Source organism: Epinephelus lanceolatus, chromosome 21 (assembly GCF_041903045.1).
Source record: "Epinephelus lanceolatus isolate andai-2023 chromosome 21, ASM4190304v1, whole genome shotgun sequence".
Lineage (NCBI taxonomy): Eukaryota > Metazoa > Chordata > Actinopteri > Perciformes > Serranidae > Epinephelus > Epinephelus lanceolatus.
The window spans coordinates 38,554,329-38,580,909 of NC_135754.1; the positions used below are offsets into that span (position 1 = coordinate 38,554,329).

A 26,581-nucleotide genomic window follows, 5' to 3' on the forward strand; every position below is an offset into this window, starting at 1 on the left:
TCAGTCATCAGTTTAAAGACTCACTGTATTATCCTTTGTGTTGACATTATGCAATTTCTGAGCTACCGGACACCTGCTGAAAATCAACACAGATCACTCTCTGGGTGAAGTCAGGCTGCTGAGCACTATACATTATGATTCTTGTTTTCGTTTTAGGCCAGAAGGTTCGGCCAAACAGATCCTCACATATTGAATCATGTTACAGAGTTAGAGAAACACTAATTGTGATGCTGTGGTGAGAAAGGGTAACAGAGGGTGAAAAATGACTGCTGGGCCGTGTTTAAATATTTGCTATGGGAGGAGCTGCTTGAGCGACCCGAGCTCCAGATTCCTCAAACATCATATGTTGCTTGAAAGGGAGGGAAAGGCCAGAAATTTAGAGGGTTATGAGTCAAAATCCGCCCAAACAAAACACTTTGATCAGACACCAAAAATTAGTCTTTTTAAAAATGTTTTCCGCATTTTTACCAACAGAATTTTCTGTAAATATCAACTCCAGAAATGAAGGTCCAAAGGCAGTGTAATTATCTAACTACATATCCAGGGGAATTTAAATACAGCATCGTGGAATCAGCCTATTAAATATCCATAATAAAATATAAACACCCTCCATTTTCCTTAAAAAGAAAAACTTTCCTCACTGGTCGATTCACTTGTAATAATTCATAATTTCTCAGTAAAGCATTTTACATGCAAAACCACCACATGTGCTTATTTAATGTGGATTTAAATAATGTCTGAAGAACCATGAGTCTCAGTCATGTGATCTGACCACGTGTGAAATCCTGTTTTTCAAGCGACTCAGTCACATGAACCTTCTTTGTGCTACTTTCTTCATTAGTGCTGTAAATGTTCCCAGTAGCTGCAGCTCTGGTCTGAGTCTCCTCCTGTGTGGACTGAAGCTGGAGGACACGGTGCACGATGGAGGCAGTGACAGGAAAACAAGCAGAGGTGGCAGAAGGGAGCAGGTCATTTTTTTTATTAAGATATAAAATGTCAGTAATGTTCAAGTATTAAAGTCTCAAGGGCTCATGTTGTATCATGACAGTTATTCGTGGATTTAAGCAGCTTCACTTATTCACTGCATTTAAAGGGCACAAAGAAACACGACAGACTCCAGATCACAGAGAAAACAAAGAGGTGCACCAAATGTCTGAACTCTTTTGTCCCCAGATTGTGCATCCAGCAGTCACCAGAAGAAAATGTCAGCGTACATTTCTATAAACCAGGATTTGCACATTTCATACATATTATCAACATTTCTAAAGTAACGTATTTATGTGCTGACAATGTCATCGGTTTAAGGGACCAAATGTGGCCATTTTTTAGCAACCTGTTGCTGGGGATCACTGGGGATAATGACACAAAAGTGGTTGTTTTATGCAAGACATCGTTGCATATCTTACCTTGCTAGTACCACTTCCAAAACAGCTGCTTAACTGAGGAATTGCTGTGTTTCCTGCCGGGAAAGTATCATGAAATACAGTTGTTTTTTTTACCAAGGACACTGTTGTGTTTCAAGAAATTGACACCAAAGATGGTTCTTTTTAACAAGACATTGCTGCGTTTTCTGCCTTCATAGTGACATGAAAAATTGCTGCTTTTACAGAGACATCATTGCATTTCCTGCTCGGAAAATTACATGAAAATATATATCTCTGCATTTCTTGCCTTGGTAGCGACATGAAAAACAGTTGCCGTTATCGAGACATCGCTGCGTTTCCTTCCGGGGTAGTGACACTAAAAATGGTTGTTTTTTACCAAGACATCACTGAATTGACACAATGACAAAAAAAGAAAAAAAATCTGACTACTGGGTTGAAAATCAGTCATATCAGCAGCACAACATCTACAGGTACCTGTGCACATTTTTACGCATAAATGCATAAATTAGTGCAAACCACAAATAAAACAACAACAAAAAAAGTCTCATTCTCTGAGTTCCAGTTTGCCGTCTCGGACTCTCCACCTCCAGCGCTGACACCTGTCGGGAGCAGGAACGCAGCGCAGCCACAGACAGGACTCTTTGATCTCTTGCTCAAAGGACACAATCTTCCTGTCCAGCGTCTCCAAGGTGAAGGCTTTCCCTGAGATCTGTTAATGACAGGTGAGATCCATAATTTTGATACTTAACGTAAATTCTTTTCAAACTACTTCTGTACTTTTACTTAATTTACGTCACCTCTTACCTGATCACTGATTCCTATGGCAACATGGCCCACTTTGACCTGCCGCCGCTCACGGATCCTCAGACACTCGCCTTGGACGTTCTCGATCCAGATGTCAACACCTGGAGTGTCACAGCAGTCAATAACAGTAAAAAACAAAAGTCGAACGACATGTAACTGAGTGATACGTCCTGCCGTCTTACCTTCGAAGCAGCACGAGGACGGCTGACTGGCTGAGGCCAACCACTCCAAGTGTCCATCTGTCCGACTGTTGCAGGAGGAAAAGACTCCAGAGCTCAGATCATCAGACGAATGATCAGAGTCCTTAAAAATGGAGAGAACGTTTTCAGAACGTTTTAATTCCACATGTGCGGCACACGTACACCTGCGACTTCACAACACACACCTTCTCTGAGGCGTCTATCTGTGATGTGTCTGAGCAGCTGAAACAGGATGGAGGGTCGTCTCGAGGTTCAGGGGACGGGGTCTGGATTGTGGTGCCCAAAGGTACGTCTAGTGAGAGAAAACATATCAGCAGTTTAGTGCTGAACAACAAACTTTTCTTCCCACTGAAGGATGATATCAATGTTTTTTACATGTTTCAGTGCATTTACTTAAAATCTGGTACTTTCCAAATCAATCCATCACTTTATTAGACTTGTGCCTAAATAACCAGGCTCATCAGGTGCTCTGTGAAAAGGTGAAACCTCGTGGGGCGTCTGACTCAGTAACTCAGGATGTGTCTTTGCAAGGTGACCTTTTTGGAAACTTTCTTTGTTTCCAGAGATCAATACGTGGAACTGAAGTTGAATGATTACAGGTCGTCAAATATGGACGTTCTGTCACGGCCCTCAGTGTTGCTGTCAACACCAAACACATCCCTTATCGTCTTTATGAGCTGCATTGGGCTTTGAGCTAATTCACTCCAATGTAAACGTATCCATGGCGATATTTGTCAGCTGAAGAAGCACAAAGATGGATGGGTCACACGCTGACATCATTCACATATTTATTTTAACTAAAAACATGTTCTAATCTTGACCAAGTAGGCAGCAGTAGCTCAGTCCATAGAGACCTGGCTTGGGAACCAAAGGGTCACCAGCTCAAGTCCCAGTATGGACTACTGTGGAGTTGGCAAGGCACCAAACCCTGAACTGCTCAGGGTGCCTGTCCAAGGCAGCCCCCTCACATCTCTCCATTTAAAGCATGTATAGGTCCTGTTTGTGCATGTGTGTGTATATGTGACAACAGAGTGAAATAACTCGGGTATCAATAAAGTACATCTGTTTCTTCTTCTTCCTAAAGTTCTGTTGCCTGAACCTGACTGCAACCCTTTCACAACATTAACCTCATGTCACACTGTGTTTCAGCTGTGCATCATCTTGATACTTTTGCGTGGCTGTGGTGGAGCGGGTCGTCCATCAATCAGAAGATCAGTGGTTCAAACCCCGGCTCCTCCACTTTGCATGTCGAAGTATCCTTGGGCAAGATACTGAATGCTCCCGATGGCTGTTCCATCAGTGTATGAATGTAAGTGAATGTGACCCTGTGAAAGCACACTGAGTGGTCAGAAGACTAGAAAGGTGCTATACAAGTGCAGTCCATTTACCATGATCCGCTAAGGCATGCCCTGTGTTCCCCTTTAAGACACACTGGAAAAAACCCTGTGTTACTTTAAATATGCACCAGAGAGGAAAAGCTCTGAAATCACACTGAGATGCAGCGTCCTGATAAAATGTAGCTGCATCAGATGAAATGAGGGATTCTGGACATGTATAAACAAACTGTTAGAGAGGAGTGTATCTGCTGAGCTGTCCTCATGACGCAGAGTTTTTCTGACTCACCGTCTCGGAGGTATTCCAGCTCCGGCTCTGATCCCCATGAATTGTCATTTGTCTGTTGGCCTTTTTGCAGCAAAGGGAAAATGCCTCTGAGAGCACGGAGATACTCTGTGGACATGGAGGACTCCCACTCCCCCTCCTCCTCCTCCTCCTCCCCCTCCCCCTCTTCATCTCCCTCCTCTTCCCAGTCCCCCTCATAGTCCCTGTCACTTTTCGGCCACTTCTCCTGAACATGTTCCTCCTCGGCCATGTATATATCCACCTCTGAATCAGAGCAGGTGTCCCAGTCTTTTCCATCTGCAGCGTAATCGTCCTGCAGAGACTTTGGCTGGGACTCCCATTCCCTGGTTAAAAAATCTGTCTCCACGTCAGAGTTTTGGTCTGAGTCACCATCTTTCCAGTCACTGGTGTCCTCGTCCACTGCTGTTGTCCTCCAGGGGCTCACCCAGTACATCGTGGCTGATGGTTTGGTTGGTTTGATCCCAGGTGACAGAGAGCAGGGCGTGTCTTCATTCTGGCTCTCACTGTGATGCAGCTTCTCACAGGCACTTTTGATGGACCAGGGACTCAGACCGCCAACTGTGGAACAAATGTAGAGTCCTCAGTGGTGCAGTAAATACAACAACAACAACAACAGTAAGGTGCTTGAAATTGGAGGTTTTTGGTTAACACACTGTTTTATTAGTTCAAAAACAGACAATTCTTGGTTTCTATTGACAATGACATCCGAAAAACTAGGTTTGGAGTACCTCAAGGCTCAATCCTGGGTCCTGTTTTTTTTCCTATAGTTGCTCCCTCTTGGGGTTATTATTCACTGCCATGGCATCTTGTTTAGTGTTCATACTGATGACTTGCAGCTATACCTTCAGTTCCAGCCCACGACTTATGATTTATCAGTGTCATTTCTGTTTGTCATTGATACTGTTCTGTTCTGTTCCGTTCCCAGGGGGTCTTTGCTGCTGCTCTCCCTGCCTTAGACTTTCCATGTAGGCGCATGGAAGGGCAGGGAGGTGTGCTACCTCAGCCTCAGGCTTTCCATGTAAGGGCTTTCTGCCTAGGCCTGAGGAAAAGCAGAGGGGCTCCAGAAGAGAGCCATACTGCCAAATATAATACTGCACATGGAAATAAAGTTTTCTTTGACTGAAGTGGTCCTGACTGAATTAATATTTTGGCAATTTGGTTCCCCTACAGTTTCAGAGCGGTAGACCACTGTTGTATATATATTCGCTTGCAAGACTGCAAACTGTTTATATGACCCTGACGTAAGCTGTAGTGATATGTCTCATGGCTAACAGGCAAAAGTCTACAACCTGACAGCAGAGTGTATATCCCTGCCAATGTTATTTATGAAAGATTGTGACATGAGCTGTAACCTTATCTGTGTCATCCCCGTCTCACTGAGTCTCATGGACAGCCTTACAGGTTCATCTGTGGACAAGCTGAAGCTGATTTGGAGCCAGGAAATCGAACATCAGAAGAAGAAGAGCCATGTCGGCTGACATGACAAGATTTTGCACAAATATGTGTCGGCACAGTTTTATTTATTGTGACATTGGAGATGAACACACACAAAATAAATGACAGAAAGTTTGCTAAGCTTCTGAATGTGACTTTTGGCATCCAGAAAAACCCAGAACTCAGTGAGACAGGGATGACACAAATGAGGGGACAGCATATGTCACAATCTCTCATGAATAACATCGACAGGGATGTACACTGTGTGATTGTCGTATTTCTTTAGTTAGTCGTGAGACAGATCACTGCAGCTCATATCAGGACAGTAATGTTACAAACACTTTGTAACCCTGCATTCATCCGTTTGTTAGTTTACTTTTGTCCGGCCTACTCGGTCACTCTCTCTTTTTCTCTTATTTGTTTCCTCTGTGAATCCTTTCCTTTTTGGGCTGATCACTACTGCCATGATGTTCGTAATGAGAAAACCGAGCTAGCTTCATAGTATCAAAAGACAACATCAGAATCATGCATGGATGAAGCAAAAAAAACAGCCAAACTAGCTAGTGCCATAAATTGTTACGCTTTGGTGATCCACTTTGTTTATCAAAGGGACATAGTGCACGAACAGCCGTTTGGGGTGCTGAGTGGGAAGGATAGAGTCACTATTCTCCCTGTTACAAGTCAGTGTAGTATCAAGATAGAACAGAACAGAACAGAATAGAACAGAATAGAATAGAAAGAACGTTATTTATCCCAAAGGGAAATTCAGCAATTGATTGATTTAGCAGATGATAATAAAGCTGTTATTTTAATTTAAAAAGTTGCATAAAGTTGCTTTAAAGATACTAAAACTTCCATACACACTTTAATTTTGTCACGTTGTAATTAGTACAATGCACTTTTTACCTGCCTTAATTGAAAAGCCTAAAGGCCGTAACACAAGCCAACAGTTGTCGGGCTGTTGGTGAGAGTCTAAGGCCCTTGTTGATGCTAGTCAGCTTTTTTCTGCCTATTCAGTTGGCAAAGTAAAGCCTGATTCACTATGATTGGCAGTTTGACTCAGCACACGGAAACAGAAACAGAAGTGAGGAAAGTAAACAAACAGCTACAGTCACGAAGGAGTGAGACCGAAACAAAGTTGTTAGATAAGGTCAGATTATTTTTCTTTATCCACTGAGCTCTTTAGCAGAAATGTTTCCTGATGGTTTGTGTCATTGTTCTTTCACGCACAGTAAATATACTGTTCTTTCAACATTGCATTGTATTGTTAATGTGCTAACTGGCTAACTAGCGTCAAGATGAACTTCCACTTTTTGAATGATGATTACAGATGACCACTGTCTGCTGGTATGGAAGGGTATGTCTTCTCACACAGGAACATAACGTATGTACTTGTTGGTGTGTTCAAGTGCATTTTTTGGTTAAGAAGTTTGGTGTGTCTGGGCCTGGAGACTGAGAGGCTTTTAACTGGGACAAAGAGATCACATTACTTTTGTTTTAGCCTCTCTAGATTAGCTGCCTCTTCATTTTAGAAATGATTATTAGATATTTTACTGCTAACATTTAAAGCATTGCACCTTGCTACATCACTGAACGGTTCTCCGCGTGACCTTTGCTGAGTGTTTGTCAAATCACTTCTCAGATCATACTTTTACTGCAGAGCTAACCCTGATATTCAGCTTTGTTTTATTGAGTTATTTTAACCACTTTGTTTAAGGCCTGTCTTATCTTCTTGATTTTATTTTTGCCATAGTCTGTGCTCATTACACTGTTGTAGTTTCCTGTTCTTGTTGTATGTTGTTAAATTCTTTGTAATTTTTTGTTTTCTGTGTAAAGTACTTCTTAATTTTGTTGCAGTATTTCTTTATATCATTTCTTTTTTATGTTTTAAAGCACTTAACCTTTGTTTAGAACGTGCTGTAATATGCTTTTGATTAACATCATTATTATAAACAATAAAGATGATTGTGAAACATGAAGCACATCGACCTGCTCTGAGGGCTTTGGTGGTTTTCCTCCGGAGCTCCTTTGCCGACGCTCGTCTGTCAGGGTCCTTCTGGAGTCCGGCCCTGAACACTTTGGCTGTGAAGTTGTTGCAGTTGGACGGCACCTCCCACAGAGGCGGAGGCTCGTTGACAATCTGACAAACACATGACAGGAAACGTGAAAAAACCTCTTTACACGTCAGGGTGGAAACGTCACACTTTCCAATAAAGACAAAGAAGACTGTCACCTGGAGACACAGTGGATGGGAGTAGTAGCGTATCCATGGGTGGCATCCATTGAGCATGTGCAGTAGCATGCAACAGCTGCTCCACACGTCCGCCTTGGCACATAGTCGATCCCCCTGTGCCACCTCGGGGGCCATGTGGGTCTCTGTGCCGGGGAAGGCAGCTCCTACATCAGCACACGGTGAATTCATTTTAATCTTTCTGTCTTTTACCTGCTCATTACCTTGTCTTAATAAACATGCTCCTGTTGTTTCTATATTTTAACTTGGCTTACACTTTTCTGGGGCTGAAGACACACAGTAATATATGTATTTTTTTCTGTCTGTTCATGTTGAACTGTCTCTTACAAGCTCCTGATCTTGACCCCTTTAAGTTTTACCATGTTTTTTGAGTCAGTAGAAGCTGGTTTGAGTAAGACCATCAGCCTGAGATGTAAATGCTCAATGTGCCACCAACGTAAATGTTCTGTATATTACTCTGGAGAAAGATTTCCAGCCTCGTTTCCAGGTCGTCAAATATCATAGCTCTGGGTTGCTTGTTGGCTCAAACTATGAACCCAAAGCATCTGACGACCGGGCAATGAATGCATTGTACGTTTCTGCAAACCACAGATACATGTGTACATCATTATGTAGCAGATTTGTTGAAAGTTCGCTTTGTTACTGTGTGGTTTGGTTTAGACACAAAATACTTGGTATGGTTAGGGTTAAATATCCCGTTTTGGGGACACAATCCAGCTGGAAACACGGCGATGTCTTGATGAAAGACACCCACTTGTTTTTGGCATTTTTCCTGCAGGAAATGCAGCGTTATCTGGGCAAGAAGAATCTGCTTTTGGTGGCACAGTCCTAGCAGGAAATGTAGCCATGTCAGTGACAAACAACCGCTTTTTGTGGCGCTATGCCAACAGAAATGCAGTAATGTCTCGGTAAAAAACAACCACTTTTCAAGGTACAATCTGGGCAGGAAATGCAGCTATGTTTTGGCTTGTTGTGGCACTTTCCCTGCAGGATATGCAGCGCTGTCTTGGCAAATAAAGAAACTACTTTTTGTGGCACAATCTTAGCAGGAAACTCAGAGATGTCTTGGTAAAAAACACCCCTTTTCGTACCACTATCCCTGCTGGAAAAAAAGTGACAGACCACTAAAAAACACTCACATTTGGTGGCTAAAAAGCTGCTGGAAAAACAACGGGTTTTGTTGTTTCTTTGTCTCGAACCATGGTGTGCAGTTTGGCAGATGTCTTGCCTAGGTGAAACACCATCCACCAGAAACGTACAATGCCAACATTTTCTCATGGCGACTGAGCTGGGTATTTGACAACTGGAAAATGAAACTCATCAATTACCTATCTTTCTCCATAGCTCCATACAGAACCTAATTTGGGAAATTACTATAAGTGAGTTTATGTAGCGTCTGAAAGAAAAAAATAACATAACTTTAACAAAAAATTTAAGATTAAGAATTCATATATAAAATAATTCAATAAAAACTTTAACTAATGAACAAAACCCACAATTACTCAATTCAATAGAATTAGGTTTTGCTGCTACAGCCTCACGCGGTCTGGTGTGACCTGTTGCTTCATGTTGGCCAAAGCCTAGACAATTTAAGATGGATATTGCTGCATAACTAATAATATTATAGATCGTAAATGCAGGAGTTATTTCCTGTGCTCTGTCAGTGTGTTCATCTTTATATTTCTGTTATTGTCATGGACCTGCTAAAGATAGACACACAGAGAGGAAATAAAATAGTAAGTCAGACTGACCATCAGGGGAAAGATCCAAATTGCAAATATAAAACTTTTTTATTTTCAAGGATCAATATCCTCTTGATTCACAACCAGTAGGATCAATTTTAAATTTATAAAAGGCGAAAGTATCTTTTTTGCATTTATTTAAAGTTAACTTGTGTAACAAAATCCAATAATGTGATTAACAAATATTCATATTTAATGTAAATGTTGCTGCAGTTTCTTGCTGACTGTTCAGACCTCACTCACCCCTGAACGCTCTGGTGCTCCATCCGTTGTCATCTAATGTCTCTGAGAGACCAAAGTCACAGAGGAATGTGTCTCTGCAGTCTGCAGACAGCAGCACATTGTCAACTGGAATAAAATCAACACATAGGATTCAGTGGGACAGCTTGTTTTCATTTGGTGCTCATTATGAAACAGTTGAGTGAGAAATCAGAAGGCTGTCAGGCTGACGGGTTCACGGGGGACCACAGCCGTCTGAAGGAACATCTCCAAAAGTAAAGCACATTTTTTCCACCTCTGCATGAAGACGTGATTCGATGAGACTGCTTAATTTAATGTTTGTTGGCTGAGTGAACACAGAGGGCGACGGAGGGGCCTAATTTGAGCGAGCCCCTTCGTCTCCAATCCTCTCAGTGGGGATTACTGGGGGTTTAGGGTCGAGGTGTCAGTTTAGGATTAGGCACCAACACTGGAGATGCGATCTGACAGTAGAACCAGCAGCTAGAGGCTTTACTGGGCTCCATCCCTCTCTGTAAGCACTGCTGATTATATCAGATCTACTACTGTGGGGCCTGACCACAAACTGAAGCTGAATCCAAACATATGCATATGCATCAACAGAAATATGAATATGTATTAAAATCTGCTTTAACAAAGTGATTTTACACTAGAAACACATCAGCATGCCCTCAGATGTAGTGAGAAATGAATTGATATAAAGTAATCTACAGATTGATCATCCCCTGACAAAAGACAGAGGAAGTGCTCAGATTGCTAAAAGTAAAAGTAGCAATACACCAAGTTAAAGGTACATTACAAGTAACAGCCCGGTATTTAAAAGTACAGAAGTATTATCAACAGTATGTACTTCAGTAAAAGTAAACTCAGACAAGACAGAGGTAATAACCTTTGGCCCTGATCACCCAGTGAGGGCATTACAACCCTTTATTGGTTCTCTGGGAACTAATATAAAATCTACAGCAAGAAATGTTGGCATCACTATTTATTCTCAGTTGAACTTTGAACCACACGTCAATCATCTCATCACAAATCTCCCCAGCTCTCGCCTCCCTCCACTGATCCCCAGTTAACTTCAGAATTAATTTTAAGATTCTTCTAATAACTTTTAAAGCTCAGCATGGTTTAGCCCTTGTTATACAGCTGAGCTTCTGACTACCTGTGCTCTGAGTCATGACCTGAGATCCTCCAGTCTACCCTCACTAGTCGTCCCCAGGTGCAGGCTATTAACTAAAGGTGATCAAGCTTTTAGCATCGAGGCCCCGAGGCTCTGGAGTTCTCTGCCTGAGGAGATCAGGCTGACACGTTACCTGTTTTTAAATTATTGCTTAAAACACATTTCTAGGAAAACTTTTTATTTTAATGCTGATTTATACTTTTGTGACTTTTTTGTTTTATTCCCTTTTGCTCTATTTTTTGTCTCTGTACACACAATTTTTCTTGGCTGGCATTATCGTTTTTAAAGATCTCTTTGATCATCAAGTAGTCAAGTAAAGATCTCCTCATTATACCTGGAATAAGCTCCAAATCAGTTTATAATGCTTTCAGTCACTATGGTCCTACTCTCTGGAATTCATTCAAAACTCTGCAGCTCAGCTATTAACCCCAACCAAGAAGAGAGAGCACATCAGACACCAGCTCTCTGATGTCAGTGTGGTGTGTGAATGAATGGGATTTTCCAATAAAAACAATGTGTAGACTCATTCAAAAGTAACCCCTCTCACTCATCACTTACGACCGACTAGAATATGTGGCAGTGCATTAATCTGCAGAGATTCTCGCCTCTGTTTGTATTTCAGATTCTTATTATTTTGCTTTGTTCTGGATGTAACCTTTGGGCACTGGTGTGTAGCGCCCAGCCACAGCGTGCAGCGTGTGAGGGCGGGACTCTTAAGAGGAAGCTATGAAAATGGTGGACAGAGCGCCCAACATGTAACAGTGTAGTTACAGCTGGTTGAGCTAGAGCTGATTTAAAATGGTGTTTGTAATTTTGGTGAATTAAATCTGCAACACAGGATCAGATGTTATGAACTGATGATCACGTTGTGTTTGTAAAATCTTAAAATGTAACTATAGCTGTCAAACAAATCTGGTGGAGCACAAAGTACAACATGTACAAGTATAAAGTAGCATAAAGTGAAAATACTCAAGTACAAGTACCTCAAAATTGTACTTGAGTAAATGTACTTAGTTACAGTCACTGAGCGTGACTCATCTGACCTGAGGTGTCTAAACTCCTCTAATCTGGTGCTCAAAACAGGCAGAAATAAATACCCAGAACTCTCATGTGGTGTGAAACAAGAACACACCTTTGACATCCAGGTGAAGGACCTTCCTGTGGTGCAGGTGCTCCAGCGCCCCCAGTGTCTGATGAAGGTAGTGCAGGGCCAAATCCTCAGGTAAACAGTTTATCTCTTTCAGAAGCTGAGCCAGACATCCTGCAAGAGGAGCGGATGAATCTTTATTTTCAACACTGCAGTGTGTTAGTGGTGAATTATGCTGCAGCACACAGACAGTGTATCTGTGTTATTTACTGAAGAAAGTTTACCTGGCTTCAGGTCCATGAAGAGCACGATGTTGAGGCCCTCCCTGATGGCCCCAAAGAGCTCCACCACACGAGGAGAGTTGAGAGCGCTCCACGTGCTCACCTCCTCGCTGCTGAAGTGACTCAGTGGAATCTGAGATCAGAGGACAACAATGTGCTGAACAACACTTCACTCACTTTAAACTCAATCATCAGCTCAGCGCTGGGGAGCGGGAGACTTTGGGTGGTGCATATCTGGATTCAAATGACTCACTCTTTCTTGGCTTACCCTCTTGGCAGCACACTGGAAACCAGTCCTTTTGTCCTGGACACAGAACACATCGCCATACGAGCCATTCTGTATGTGGTGCAGGACGCAGTACTCCTCTCCCTCCCTGTACTGACAGCTGTCAGGCTGAAGTTGCTTTAGGACACAAAAGTCAGAGTCAGAGTAAATAACAAACAGCCTGAGGAAGTAAAGTCTGTTGCACTTTGGCCACGCCCCAATCAGTGATGTCACTGCAGCTGGTTCCTGTCTGTGGTCAAAGATCAAATACCTGCTGTAACTAAGAAACTAAGCACAATACTCAAGTACAATGTGGAGGTACTTCTGCTTGAATTAAACTGCTGTAATTAGGGACGCATGATAAGGATTTCCTTCCAATATCTGATATGCCGATATTTAACAACTCATTTGGACGATACATTGATACATCCACTTTTTCTTCCACCTAACTTCAGTGATCATCAAGTCTCTTCTGTGGTGGAATTAACATCATATTATACATGCATACTCTTATGGTGACGGCCCACCAGCAGATGGAGACGTGAAATACAACACTTAACAATATTTGTGATATTCATTCATTGCGCTAAAGAAGAAAAAGCTCGCTGACAGTTCATGTTAAAGCTGATATCGGCTGCTACCCACAATGTGCCGGTGTTATCGTGCACCCCTAGCTCTAATATCTAATTCTACACATCAACTGATCAAATGATGATGTGAAATTTGAAAGAGGTTGTTCATGGTGACAAACACACAAATAATCATCACCTGAGTCTTAAAACTATGAAGCATTTGAGCTCTTTGTTTTAAGTTTTACGACCCACAACTTCACTGTTTTGGTTCAGTGTCACTGCTCCTATCAGCTCTGGTTCCAGCTGCACTCTTCAGCTCAAAATAAAAGGTGATAAACCCTCAGTGCTCTGCCTGCTCAGCAGCAGACAGCAGACAGACTCAGTCAGAGACAGGCTGGTGAACATGGTGGAGCATTTAGCAGATAAAGAGACAGATATTTCCCTCAGGAGTTGGTGGAGACCAAAAACAGAGCTAAAAGAGAGAGAATATTTGACCTGTATCTGACAGAAATATAACTCCATATGTAACCTGAGAAAATAAAATGTTTATATGGGACTAAATTGTTTCCCCAATGATGCTGTGCTAACAAATATAATCGCTGGCTGACTTATCTTTACAGGTAACATTTTTCTGAGTGAATGAAGCCCTATGCTAATCTGCCACACTGTAGTAAACGTGAGGTGGTTAGGGTGGAGCAGCCCGGGTCCATATCCACACTAGATACAACTCAATTTCTGGACTACATGTTGGTACTGTACGTTGCTGCAAACCACAGATATGTTGTACATTTTATACGTGGTGGATGTGTTGAAACTTAATGTTTGTGGTTTGTGGTTATGTTTAGACCAGGGGTGGGCAACCTGTGGCTCCAGAGCAACATGTGGCTCTTATGCCCCTCTCCAATTATGCTTTTTTCTTAACATTTCAATTAATTTTAATTTTAATTTCAATGTGTAGGTCTAAAGATATTCTTACATTCTCCAAGTGTAAAAATGTGAAGCCTACATACCGAATAGAAAAAACATTTTCTCATTTCAACAACTAAAATGTGCATCATACATCTATGGCCTGGCGCCTTTTTCTTGAATCTTTGCCTGACCTCGATAACAGTGGCTTGTCTTGAGTCTCCCTCTCTGGTTAGCTATGGATGGCCAATCTGGAAATCCTTCCGGCGGTGCCCCCAGGGAGTCGCCATGTTGTTTACAAATACTTCGGGTAGAAAACCAGCAGAGTTTAGCTATATATCACATTTTTCACGTCACTATATCACCATGTAGACTAATCTGATGTTTGTTAAGTCTATAAACACAATGATTGAACAAACGTTACTATTTCTGTGTGTTTTGTAATTAACATGGTTATCGTAGATTAGCTGGCCTAACCGTTAGCTGTTAACGTTAGCCGTTAGCGGTCTGTAATAACCATAGACTGTATAACAATAAGGTAATAACTCAATAAACGGTCCGTGAATAAAATATTTTTTCCAGGGGATATCTTAGTTACAACATGATTGAGCTAGCAAAGCAGTTTTGTGTTGCTATGGAAAATAGCATGCTATGGGAAATCACGATGTCTAGAAAGCATCTGTGGCTGCAGCTGACAGGGACAGTTAGCAAAGCTAACATCAGGACGTCATCTGTTAAAAGCCTCCTGTTGTCGGATACGACATGAAACTACTCCAGTTAGCTCAATCATGTTGTAACTAAGACATCCGCTGGAAAGAAAAAAATTTTTTTATGATGAGACGGCGTTTTGGGTGGAGCGGTCGCTATGGACGCGGAGCTTGCTGTTTCTGTAGGTACACATTTCCTGGGAACACCTGCATGTCTCAGCCACGCCCCCCTCATTCAAACTCAACAGCCCCCCCCCCCCCCCCGGTGTCGTCTTTCACACAGGGCTGCCGACAGATTCTACAATGTAAATTGCAGAATCTGTCTTGAGAGATTAATGGATGTCAAATCCAAAAAAGTAAAAGTCTTGGGATAAAATAGAGAATTTAATAGTGCATGGGCAGATTTGTTTGCGTTGCCACTTCTGCAGAGTTACCAAATAATCATAACTAGTGTCCTGCACAGTCGCCACCTTGTGGTAAAACATAATGAATGCTATAAGTATGAGCTAACTTAGGGCCATTTCAAAGTCGATCCACGCAACGCGAGCACACACTTCCTTTCATATTCAACACAATGAACGCAAGTGACGCGGGCAACACTTGAAATGCAATACATCGCTTGTGCAACAGGGGGTAGCAGAGTCACCGGTACATTCCGGCTAGCTAGTACTGCTATTTTATTAGCGTGCAGGGCACTAGAACTGTCATATAAATGGGGGTGTGCCCGTACGAGTTCGCAAAGTTTTTCCTCCTCGCCCGCCATATTTCATACCTGCTTCTTCTGTGAATAACACAAAGTGGTTAATTTCAAGTACGTCGCTTGCATTATCACCCCCGCTGGCAACACATGGTATTACGCGCGTTGCTGCGTCGCGTATCAAAAAAATGTTTGAGACGCAAGTACACATCATGGCGGCCAATGCGTCTCCATGCATTCGCGTCTGCATGCCTTTGCGTCGACTATGAAACAGCCCTTAGACTTAATAGGCTATGTTACCGTGATTATAGGGCTCAAATATGGTTTGCGACTCCACACACATTTTTAAAAATTATCATTTTTGCTCAAAAATGGCTCACCTGGTTTAGACAAAAAAAACAAAAAACACTTGGTTCGGTTTAGGAAAACGTAATGTTTTGGCTGAAAAGACCCAGTTTGGTTGCTACAAACATGACTGGACATGTTCTGACATGTCATCAAAAATAACCCGCTCTAGTTGTTTGATGGTCTCAAACAGTGATTGGCGGCTTGGCAGCCATCTTGCCTGGGTTTCACACATCCACCATCCCCTCCACTTCCTGATAAGAAGCTCAGCTCATATACATGTAACCAAAATGTTGATATAATATGTATGAAATGTACAAATGTGCCAGATTTGCGGTTTGCAGAAACGTACCGTGCGAACATTTTACTTTGAGGACTGGGCCGTAGGTTCAGGCAACAAAAGGACTTTGCTTAAGATCAGGGGAAAACACTGGTTTGAGTTAAATGTGTATAAAAAGTTGAATTTTTCTATTTTAAACAAAGACCAGGGTCTTTCCCTTATCTCAGCTAAGTGCTGCGAGTGCCTCAACATAACCATACTAATACCAGCTGTAGTCTCTATGAGTGGATGTTGTCGAGCAAGATGTGACATTAGGGTGAAAAACAAAGTAAATACACTGTCAGTGATACGTTAGCTAACAACATCTCCTCTGGGTTTCATTACGTTTCCTTCAAAATGTACCAACTGTTGCAGACTAGTTGTATATAAAGGTCATTTCTAGGAGACAGGGCTGCAACATGAATGCTAACGTTGTGTCTGCTGGATGCGTGAGTAGGAAATGATTTGTTCACAAATACAACTTAAAAGGTGATAATATGAAAAATGAGTTTTACCTTGTTTTGCTTTTGTTTATAGTAAACAAAACCTTATTTCTACATTTCTAGGATGAAGCATTTTTGGCTCTTGATCAATATTACGGACTAAAAGTGACGACATTTTGGCTTTTTCTGCTTTTGTTTGATCTACTTCCTGCCTTCTCCAAGCAGGTTATGTTTTTGGTTTGATTTGTTTGTGTTTGTCAGCAGGAAACATTACAGGCCCTCTTTTCATTAGACTTAGTGAACAGGTGCAGCACGGGCCAAGGAAGAGCCCGTTAAATGCTGTAGCAAATATAAATCGCAGGGAGGACACACAAATTATATTTCACTTTTGTTAATGTGGCGAGACAGCGGGGCATTTGGCCTTGGTGGAGGTCTGCGCTCTCTGAGTGCAATTCCTGTTGTAATTTGTCTCTTGTGAGTGTCCAAAGCATTTTATGGAGATATAATACTAAACCCTTCAAAATAAAGCTCAGAATACTTTCCCTTCAGCTGATTGTGGCGCTGATAAAAGTGCATACTTTAAATACTTAACTCATCAGGAGCAGTGCTCAGAGCTTATAATGGGGTCAAGTCAAGTAGGCGTATTATATCAGTATAAAAATGTGGATGTGAATGTCTTACATGATGAAATATGAGTCCTTCATTGACAGATGTGCTGGTCCTCCAGTCTGTCACAGTCAGTTTGATTAGATCTTTAAAGAAAGGTAAAACAAAAAGCTTCGGCATCCAGGTGACTCTGCCTCTCAGGCTGTACAAAACTGTGTCAACATCACTGATGTCATCAAAACTAAAGGCACACTGGGGTGTATTTACAGTGCTGGGGCTGTAGGTGGAGTCAGAAACTCTCAGCAGGCTTTGAACACACCCTGCCGAGTCAGAATCCCACTCAGCGTGGGAGGCAGAGGTAAAACCGGACACGTGCATAAGATCAAAGGTCAAATTTGACACTCTGGCTTCAACTCCAAAACTATCTGGCGCTCGTGTGCCGTCCTCTGCAGCACAGGATGAGTCTGACTCGCTCTCATGTGTGTAAACAGAATCAGAGTCCTGCTCCTGGATGCCATCAGAGTCTGAGCCTCCTCTGCCGTCAGAGCTGGAGGTGTCATCTGTATCTGCCGATCTGAGCTGCTCCTCTGAGAGTGACTCTGATCCTCTGACACACACATCTGCACAGCCGTCACATACGCAGGAGCCTCCGTGGCTGCAGGGGTGTGACGCTGAGTCAGTAAACTGTGGAGGCGGCGGGATGATCTCAGCTGATGTTGACGATGTCGTCTCTCTGCTTGCTGATTTTAGCCAATCGATCTCCTGCACCCACAGGCCCTGTATGATGGGAGGTTGTTCCCCGTCCTCTTGGCTCTGTCCTCTGGGTTTCCTGCGTTGTTTCCTCTGGAGGTGGTGGAGTGGGAGTTTGGCAGCCAGATGGAAGTCTTCGTCCTCTGTGTCACTCAGGAGGGCAGCGTCCATGTTGAGAGACCTGTCAGTTAGATGACATGCAGTATGTCATGTTCAGGGTATTCACTGAAATTAAGTTATTTATAGACAGTGTAAAGATCATTATATATTATCAAAGCTCATTTTTCCAGTTATTCTGATGGCAGTTATTTCTTCCTGAGACACTCTGATGGTACTGTGGGTTGTATGTTGTGAGGTACCTGTGCTTTTTGAGCAGCTGAGATCTTGTGTAAGGACACTGTGTGTTGGTGGGGCTGAACTCCTGATAGTCTTCTCCTGGGACAGAGAAATATTTAGTTAAAGTATCCAAAAACATAAATACATTCAGCCAAATTCTGCAAGGAGGAGTGATGAGGAAACTGAAACCTTGTTACATGTCTGTCTGTTTAACATGAGGCTACAGCTGATAGTTTGCACCAACAGTTTGCAGGAATTCTTTTTTTTTACAGGAAGGTTTATGTGTTGGAGTACCCTCTGGAGGTGTCTTGGGCCTATCATTGAAACAATCGACCAGTTAGAGTCCACCTTGGTTAAAGTTAGGTAAGTTTTTCTCCTGTTAGCTTCTTCTCTCTTCCCTCATCAAAATAAGGGAGTAAGGGGGAGGTAGGGTGTACGGCCTGGTCTGGCAGGGCGGAGTTCAGTCCACACAGATGTCTCTCCTTGGCTCTGCCTTCTCTATGCTCCTTCCCACTTTTCTGTTCATCTAACTTTAACCTTTTGACTCCCACTAAGAAACCCACAGGCTGTTGTAACATCCAGTCCTAAACTGAACTTCTTGACTCGGAGCAGTTTGAATCAACCAGCAGAGACTTCTGGCCATGACAAAGTTTGGCACATAACCCCCCTGTAAAATGACAAATTGATGTTTCTACACTTCTGTTTTTGTACATACTTACAAACAGGATACAGTGTGTGAATAATGAGCTCTGGAGACACTGACAGGCTGATTTTGTTACCTTTGGACAAGCCAGGCTGTTTCTCTCTGTTTCTAATCTGTATGCTAAGCTAAGCTAAGCTAAGCTAAGCTAACCACCTGCTGGTTGTAGCCTCTGACTATTTCACAGACAGACATGGAGTCGTATTCATCTTCTCATCTCAATCCCCACCAGAAAGCAAATAAGCACATCCTCCAAAATGTTAATATACTCCTTTAATATCAGTGCTTCAAATGTTGTTTTCCTAAATTATCTTTCTACCAGATTAAAGCCCAGTGTGGCATTTTAAATCAAAGCAGTAGAGGGTGAAATATTCTGGCTGTTTGAGCCTCTAGAACAAGTAAAAAAAGAAAAGAAAAAGAAAACCTGGATCCTACATGTCCCATAATGCAACTCACTAGCATCTCACATGACCACTGTCATCCACCTGGGTGTGTTTATCGTCCCTGAATATGGGCAAGTTTCAGTTCACTTTATGTCATCACACTCTGTGCAATATCTGAGTGTTAACATTTCATATTAAAAGTAGAATTACATGTTTTTCATCCAGTAGAAAACACATGACAATCAGTTAGATCACTGGTTCCCAACTGATGGCTTGTGGTCCAGAAGTGGGTCGCAGGTCCATTTTGAATGAACCACAAGTGACTTGCAAACCTGTCAAGTTTGTAAAAAAACGCAATTCATTTTGAAGTACAGTGAATTTCCGGGACAGAGCTTTTATTTTGAAGTGCTGTTTCTAGCTGTAAAATGAGTGACCAAGGGATAGCTGCGTAACAGAGACAGCAAACTAGCTCTACGACATAACGCTGAATATATTAAACTGTGTGGACCTTGAACTAATGACTAAGGAGAAAAGTTGTATAATTGCCTAGAGTTGGTTGGTGTTCTCACGGCAGCATTTTCAAGAGGACCAGATCAAATGCCTTGTGTGAGAAAGCTGCTCTTGACTGGTCAGAATTTCCATGTGGGAAAAATCCAGGAAGTAAAGCAAACGTTGAAGAAGAGTACACTTGCAAGATAAATGTGACACTTTCTAATGTCACAATGGAGGGACAACTACGCAGGTTGATTTTAGCGCTGCTCATCGTGGACTATATTGCTGTCATTGTTCATCAAACCAACTGGAGTTTGATTGAACCGAACCAAACAGGGCAGGTGTGAAAGCAGCCTTAAATCATCCTTAAAACACATCATACATTTCAATATAAAAAGCACCAGTGGAAACTGACCCTGTTTTAATGATAGCTTATCTACAGAGAAAGCCCCCCCGCCTCACTGTGGTCATTCATGCTTCATTCACTGATCCACACATGCAGCTCTTACTCTCTGCCTGTGCCACTATGGAGACACAGGCGTTCTCCTCATGTCCCTCAGTGACCACATGTTTGGCAGTGCCGTGCTGCATCACCCGACTCAGATGAGGGGCGATGGCCTGGACCAGCGAGTCCTTCTCCTCCTCACAAACTTGGCTGTCGTCCTCTTTGCCGAGAAATGAGAGTTCAGATCCTCCGGTCACGATGATGAACGGGGTGTTGGAGTTGAACATTCGGGGTATGGCCATTTCTCTGTCGCTGTGAGAACTGGAGAGGAGGATCAACAAAACATATCAGTACAGACAGATGTACTGCTTTGTGGGAATCCTCCTAAATTCTGGGGATGTGTTGACCCTTTGAATATAAAGATGTTAGCCAAAGATATTACAGAACAAGAGGCATGTGGGCCATGAATTTACTTCATCAACGTTTTTACAACCTCTGCACAGAAATAAGACAAAAGGCTTTTTTGCTGAGGTCTGTTCTTACCCTTGGAACCAGCATTTATAGAATATTATGGGAGCGATGAGACTGTTATTTATTTATTTTAGTTCTAGTCCTGTTTATTTAGTAGTACTTGTATTTGTCACTTGTTTCTGCACTACTCTACTGCTGCTGCTGCAGTCTCTATAAACAGATATCTGCATACGAATGCAGAATCTCAAGGTAACAGGACAAGAAGTTTGTATTGGAAGCTTTCTGGTTTGCGTCTGTTGTCCGAGTAGTGTTGACCAATCACGTTTGAGTAAGCTGTGGCTGCACACAGGTAAGGAGTCCGTGTGGAGAGCAAAAGTGGCAGAACGCATTGGCTGATATATAATCTCAGAACCCAGCAGCTATTGTCTTACAACGACGTTGCATTTTATGAGCTTTTTTCAAAAAATCATCTGCCTTTATCTGTCGACAGAGATTAGCCAACACGTTCTAGGCTTAGAAAACATGGCTTGGCTTAAAGTAAGTATGGTTGTTACTAACAGCATTTAATGTCACAGAACATATGTCATGCTATACACACTAGCACACTACTTTGTTATCAAAATAACTCACTAACTTTTGCTTTCATACGGGAAACGAAAAGCGGGCTCCAAGGTGAATGTCTGAGGTTTGTTTGACCAATCCACCTCCCTCCCGGCCCCATACGGACTTTCTCATTATCTATACTATGGTGGTAGCCAGTGCATTTCATATGGCCATAAAAAGGGCTTTTGTGCGTCAGCAGCCCCTTTTACGCTGCCAGATTTTCCGCGAATGTTGGGCCGTTTTGCCGGCAAGCTGCGAGTGTTTAGACACACAGAGCCGGATTGGCGAGTTGATCCGAGGTGCCCAATTTCCCGCCTGTTGATGACGCCGCACGTGCGACCCACTGGCGGTGGATAAACAGGAAACAGCTGATAGCAGGAATTCGCGAGCAGCTAGTAGCAAGAGGGAAACACAAACCTGACAGACACTGTAAAGATGAGCAACTGGGGAGACAAGGAATTGCGCGCCCTCCTTGTCCTCGCAAACGAAGAGGCCATTAACCGTCAGATGACGGGGACGGTGAAGAACGGGCCGACTTATGAGAGAATCACCGAAGGACTGACCAGCCGCGGCTTCCCTCCCACGTCACTGTTTAGGTCACACGCTCAGCTACATGTTTTGTTACTTGCTCACGCCCCCCATTGCCCCGAAAAAGGCACATTCTGTATAAACAAAAGTAGGTAGGCGGTATTTTGCTGCACTCCCCGATTTTGTTTTTATACTGCCAATGCTGAAAAAACACTGATTGGGCTTTCCTGCAAATTTGCACAAATCCTATCTAAAAAGGGCTAGTATCTGATGCTAATGTCCACTGACAAAGCGGCGTTATTTGCTGAGTTGGGTTGTTGCCCGCTTTGTCAACAACTGCGGCCACCAGATGCATGCGTAGCATACCGCTGCATTGGTGTCTAAAACCGCGATCACTGACAAACTGAGGAGTTTGAAATGAGCAAGCGCTGGATTAGCCAGAATGTTTTCTGGACCTGTCTGAATTTGCTTATCAAACTGTAAACAAGTGCCACACGGTAGAGGAAGTCTCGGCTACAGTGGATCTCCTAAGATATTGGCCGTTGCCCCCAGAGCCTTGATTGAGACACTGTTGCTGCTGGGAAACGCAAATTTACCCCTGGAATAAATAACATATCTGTCTGTCTATATCTGTCAGATCAAAGTGAAATTGTGGCCTCATGGTGGAGCCAGACAAAAAGCCAGGATGAATGAAGTTGTTAGCACTCATCACGCATGTCTGTACAAAATTTGGCGCTAATCCGTTCAGTAGATGTTGAGATATTTCACTGGATATTCAGTGTAAACAGCCTGCTGGTGGCACCAGAATCAAAGTCAGAGGGTCAGCAACACCTTTAGGGTTCATCCTCTGGAGACCGTGATGTACATAATTTAATGACAATCCAGCTAGTGACTGCTGAGAAATTAATCTCTGGAACAATGCGGTGAAATAAACATCCATCTCTAATTATGGGGATATATTGGATTTTTCATGTATATAATGTGTTTGCCGTGGTCACCATTAAAGTATTATGGTCTGTAAAACCAGTAAAAGACCTCAGCATATTCCAGCTCTGGTTGTCAGTAGGTTCAAAGTGTCAATTGATGATATTCCCACATTGATGGAATGGCAGAAACAGCATATTTGTAATTGGCACTTATTTTAATGTGGTGGCATTTGCCGCGGCTGGGCGTGAATGATTAGACACCAGTAGTGATCCTGGCAAGGTGAGTATAAATAGCACGCAGAGATTTGGCACGCAGGGAAGCAGCCGCATGCCTTCCACTGCACCCGGGCCAGCTGTCGGAGTCTCTCTTCCTCAAACACTCGCCATGTTGACAGCGAATACTGGAGGGGATCAAAACACACACGCTCACCACACATAAAGACGGTCCTGAAGTCCTCGTACGCAGAGCGAGACGGTGGGGGAGATATCGAATCTTTTAGTAGTGCTTCTGGTTGATAATGCGAGGATGTGAAACTGTGAAAACTATAACTACGTTATAGGTTTTAAAAAGGACAAGCAAAATAAAAGTATCACCTGAGCTGTGGACACGTCCAAAGTAAAATAAGATAAAGCTTTGATGCAGCAGCACAAGGACAGAAATACAGATATGTAGAAAAAGTTAAATAAATAAATAAATAATAAGAGTTATATAAAACTAAAATAAATGAGGTAATGTGACAGTAGTATAATAAATAATAACTCTTGTGCACAATAATTTAAACTTACTCGTACTACAGTGATTATTTAAGACTCAATCTTCCAAAACATGCAAGATCAATCATCCCAAACACTGATAAACTCTTCCCATGGTGCACCTCTAACACTTCCTGTCGGCTACACTGCTCGCCTCCCTCTGTGACCTGACAGTGAGAACACCTCTGATCAAACTAAAGTCAGACTGACGGCGTGGTTTAAAGTTTCCAGCCAGGTGAATCTGTGCACCAGCAGAGCACGTTACCTCAGTGAGTGACGGTCCGTCAGTGTGTCAGGCTCAGGTGAGATCTCTGCGGTCGCTCCTGTAGAGAGACAGAAGAAGAAGAAAGTGTGTTTCCTGACTCTCTGTTCGTCCTGTGTGTTCATGTCCAAGTGTAACCTACCGGCTTTCTGCCCCCGCAGGCTCCGCTGATTGGTTGACCATGTGCGTGAGTTACGAGCTCTTACACCTCAGTCACCCCGGCCCACTGCCCCCCTCAGCACACCCACCACCCACACACAGCAGCTTCCAAACACTCCAGATGGACTGTGTGGATGCCCCCTGTGACATTTGGATACTTGCTGTCCTGTGAGTTTTCTTTTATTTAAAGAGTTGTAACTAAGTACATTTACTCCTGTTTGGTACTTAGGTACAATTTTGAGGTAGTTGTACTTTCCTCCTTCACTCTACTTTCTACTTCTACTCTACTTTATCTCATCAGATTTATCTGACACTGTTAGTTGCTTTAAAAATTAATATTTTTACATACAAAACATACGAAGAGTTCATGAAATATGAATATCGTTATAAATTGAAGTACCTTACAATTTAAGTGGCAACACAGCTGAATTGAGTCGATCAAAATAATTGTTAATTACGTCACTTGTCTTTCAAAGGAGCTGTATGCAACATTCCTGAGACGGGATTGCCCACACACGGCTCTCAACATGGCTGAGCTGGCTAGCAGCTAACAGCGCTAACACTGCCAACAATGGCAACAGTGCTAACTGTGTTAACATGGGGGGGACACCTCCAAGACAACACCATCTTACCACCATTTTGAGTGTTAACTGCTGTACACATCTCATGAATGCAAACATTTAATGGGTGCTACAAATATATTTTTTACACCACAATCCTGATGAAGAGAGAGCTGAGCCGGAAGGCAACACTTTCAATTTACTGGCCCATAAGTGTCCCAACCCTCACCTATGGTCATGAGCTCTGGGTAGTGATCGAAAAAACGAGGTCACGGACACAAGCGTCTGTAATGAGTTTCCTCTGTAGGGTGTCTGGCCTCAAGGACATGGGACATCCGGAGGGAGCTCAGAGTAGTGCTGCTGCTCCTTATCATTGAAAGGGGTCAGCTGAGGTGGTTGATTCTCACTCTGACCTCGTCAAATTTTGACATTTGGTCATGGACTTTCCACGTCCGCATATGCTGGCAAGGTACCCTGGGTGTGTTGGTTGTTGACGTTCTGGGACGTGTCAAGTTCTGCCTGTAACATGCATCATCTACTTTCAAAATACATTTCTGTTTTCAGAGAAAATTAAACGTTTACATACAGTCTTTTTCAAAATAAAAGCACTGTGTCAGTACAACACCTTGAAATTATGCTTTTTTTCCTTGAACAAAAAAAGCATGTGGTTGGGTTTATAAAAAATACAGGGATTGGCATTAGAATCTTACAGGATGCGAACACCGCTCTCTCGGGTTAAAGTCGTGTTTGTTGGACCCACCCACCACCCCTCCTACCTGCCCCAGTCGGACTCTCGCAGCCTTGACTTTCATCCTTGTCCCACCGCGTTACCCCCTGACACCGGTTAACTATAACAACAACCAGCCTGGTATCATACTGACGTTAAAGGACAGCTTGTTTTGTTGGTTGCTGACGCCGCAAGTCACTGACCAAACACTGGATTTGGTCTGGGCTCTCCGGGCATCTGATCAGGATCCTCCTGGGCGCCTCCCATTAGAGGTGTTTGGGCATGTTCCACTGGTAGGAGGCCCCGGGGCAGACCCAGAACACACTGGAGGGATTATATATCTCATCTGGCCTGGGAACAACTCGGGGTCCCCCAGGAGGAGCTGGAAAGCGTCTGGAATACTTTGCTCAGGCTGCTGCCCCCACGACCCGGAGTTGTACATCAGTAATGTACATTTACACATAAATCATCAGTGCATATGCAAGTATGTTGAGTGTACTGTAAGGTATACTTAGTACTTTTAATAATGGATTGATTACAAAGAAAAACTTGGATGTAAAAACATAAATTTAAGGAAAAGATTTAGCGCAATTTAGTTTTTTACCTTATGGACGATGGAGAGTACCTCAGACATGACAGAACAGGGTATTTTAATTGTTATTTAGAGTAATACATTTGAATTACAATAAAGGTACTCAAAGTTATTCTATTTTAGCACAACTAAGTGCATTGAAATATACCGTGAAAAGTCTGAAACTGAGCTTTAGTATTTCTAAAAGAACGGTATACATACTTCTTTATGTCTTTAACTTCTAAAATAATGCATTTAATATGCACTTCTTTTTCACCTGGTCAGCATTGTCAGATCTGGTTTTGAACAAGTTTGCGTGATTTAACCGTCAAAAACTTTCATGAGTGAATATTGTAAAGAGTATGAAGTTGAGATGAAGTTTTGTTTCTAGACAGTTTGATTAATAAATATATATTTAAAGTGTAGCGCTCTCGTATGAAAGAAAAACAACAACAATGACGTTTGCTAACGTTTAGTTTCCACCCCAACAACACACTTGCTGTCCCACATAGAGATGAGCAGAATATATACATTCCTGTGGGAATTAACAAAATACCAGAGCAGGGAGTGTGTGTGTGTGTGTGTGTGTGTGTGTGTGTCATAGGGGTGAGGGTCCCTCTCCCTAGCAACATCTGAATGGGATCAGAGGCCGACCAATAGTGAGGCTGAGGAGAAAGTTTGCTCCCACGTCAAAGGGTTTTTGTCACTTTAGTCCTCTCTGCTGTTGGTGGGTCAAGTCTGCTAAACATAGACCTGAAAAGCCTCCCAGAGGTTAAATACAGCTGCTCACAGGCCTCATTTACTAGAAACTGATTA

At 42.7% G+C, this 26,581-nt stretch overlaps 1 protein-coding gene and 1 long non-coding RNA gene across 2 annotated transcripts; one reads left to right on the forward strand and one right to left on the reverse strand.

Moving 5' to 3' along the window:
- Window positions 1-1,929: 1,929 nt before the first annotated feature.
- On the reverse strand, window positions 1,930-23,891 carry map3k14b (mitogen-activated protein kinase kinase kinase 14b). The gene is made up of 15 exons (XM_033610623.2): window positions 23,752-23,891; window positions 20,270-20,526; window positions 18,209-18,284; window positions 17,175-18,030; window positions 12,508-12,642; window positions 12,243-12,372; window positions 12,004-12,132; window positions 9,701-9,805; window positions 7,698-7,861; window positions 7,454-7,604; window positions 4,013-4,588; window positions 2,575-2,681; window positions 2,372-2,492; window positions 2,190-2,290; window positions 1,930-2,094 (listed from the first exon to the last, which is right to left on the reverse strand). The coding sequence occupies exons 1-15, from the start codon at window positions 23,871-23,873 to the stop codon at window positions 1,930-1,932; spliced, it is 3,195 nt and encodes a 1,064-aa protein (XP_033466514.2). The 5' UTR covers window positions 23,874-23,891.
- LOC117246699 (uncharacterized) lies at window positions 1,969-5,404 on the forward strand. The gene is made up of 4 exons (XR_004500759.2): window positions 1,969-2,107; window positions 2,253-2,675; window positions 3,539-3,698; window positions 4,956-5,404. It is a non-coding gene; the product is annotated as an uncharacterized LOC117246699 (long non-coding RNA).
- Window positions 23,892-26,581: the final 2,690 nt, after the last annotated feature.

Excerpts from the sequence above, each read along its gene's own strand:
- map3k14b (XM_033610623.2), bottom strand. The coding sequence starts at position 23,873 with ATGAACACACAGGACGAACAGAGAGTCAGGAAACACACTTTCTTCTTC. Across the intron at positions 12,373-12,507 it reads TCCAGTGTGCTGCCAAGAGG|ATTCCACTGAGTCACTTCAG; the intron begins GTAAGCCAAGAA and ends CTCTGATCTCAG. Across the intron at positions 7,605-7,697 it reads CCCATCCACTGTGTCTCCAG|ATTGTCAACGAGCCTCCGCC; the intron begins GTGACAGTCTTC and ends TGTGTTTGTCAG.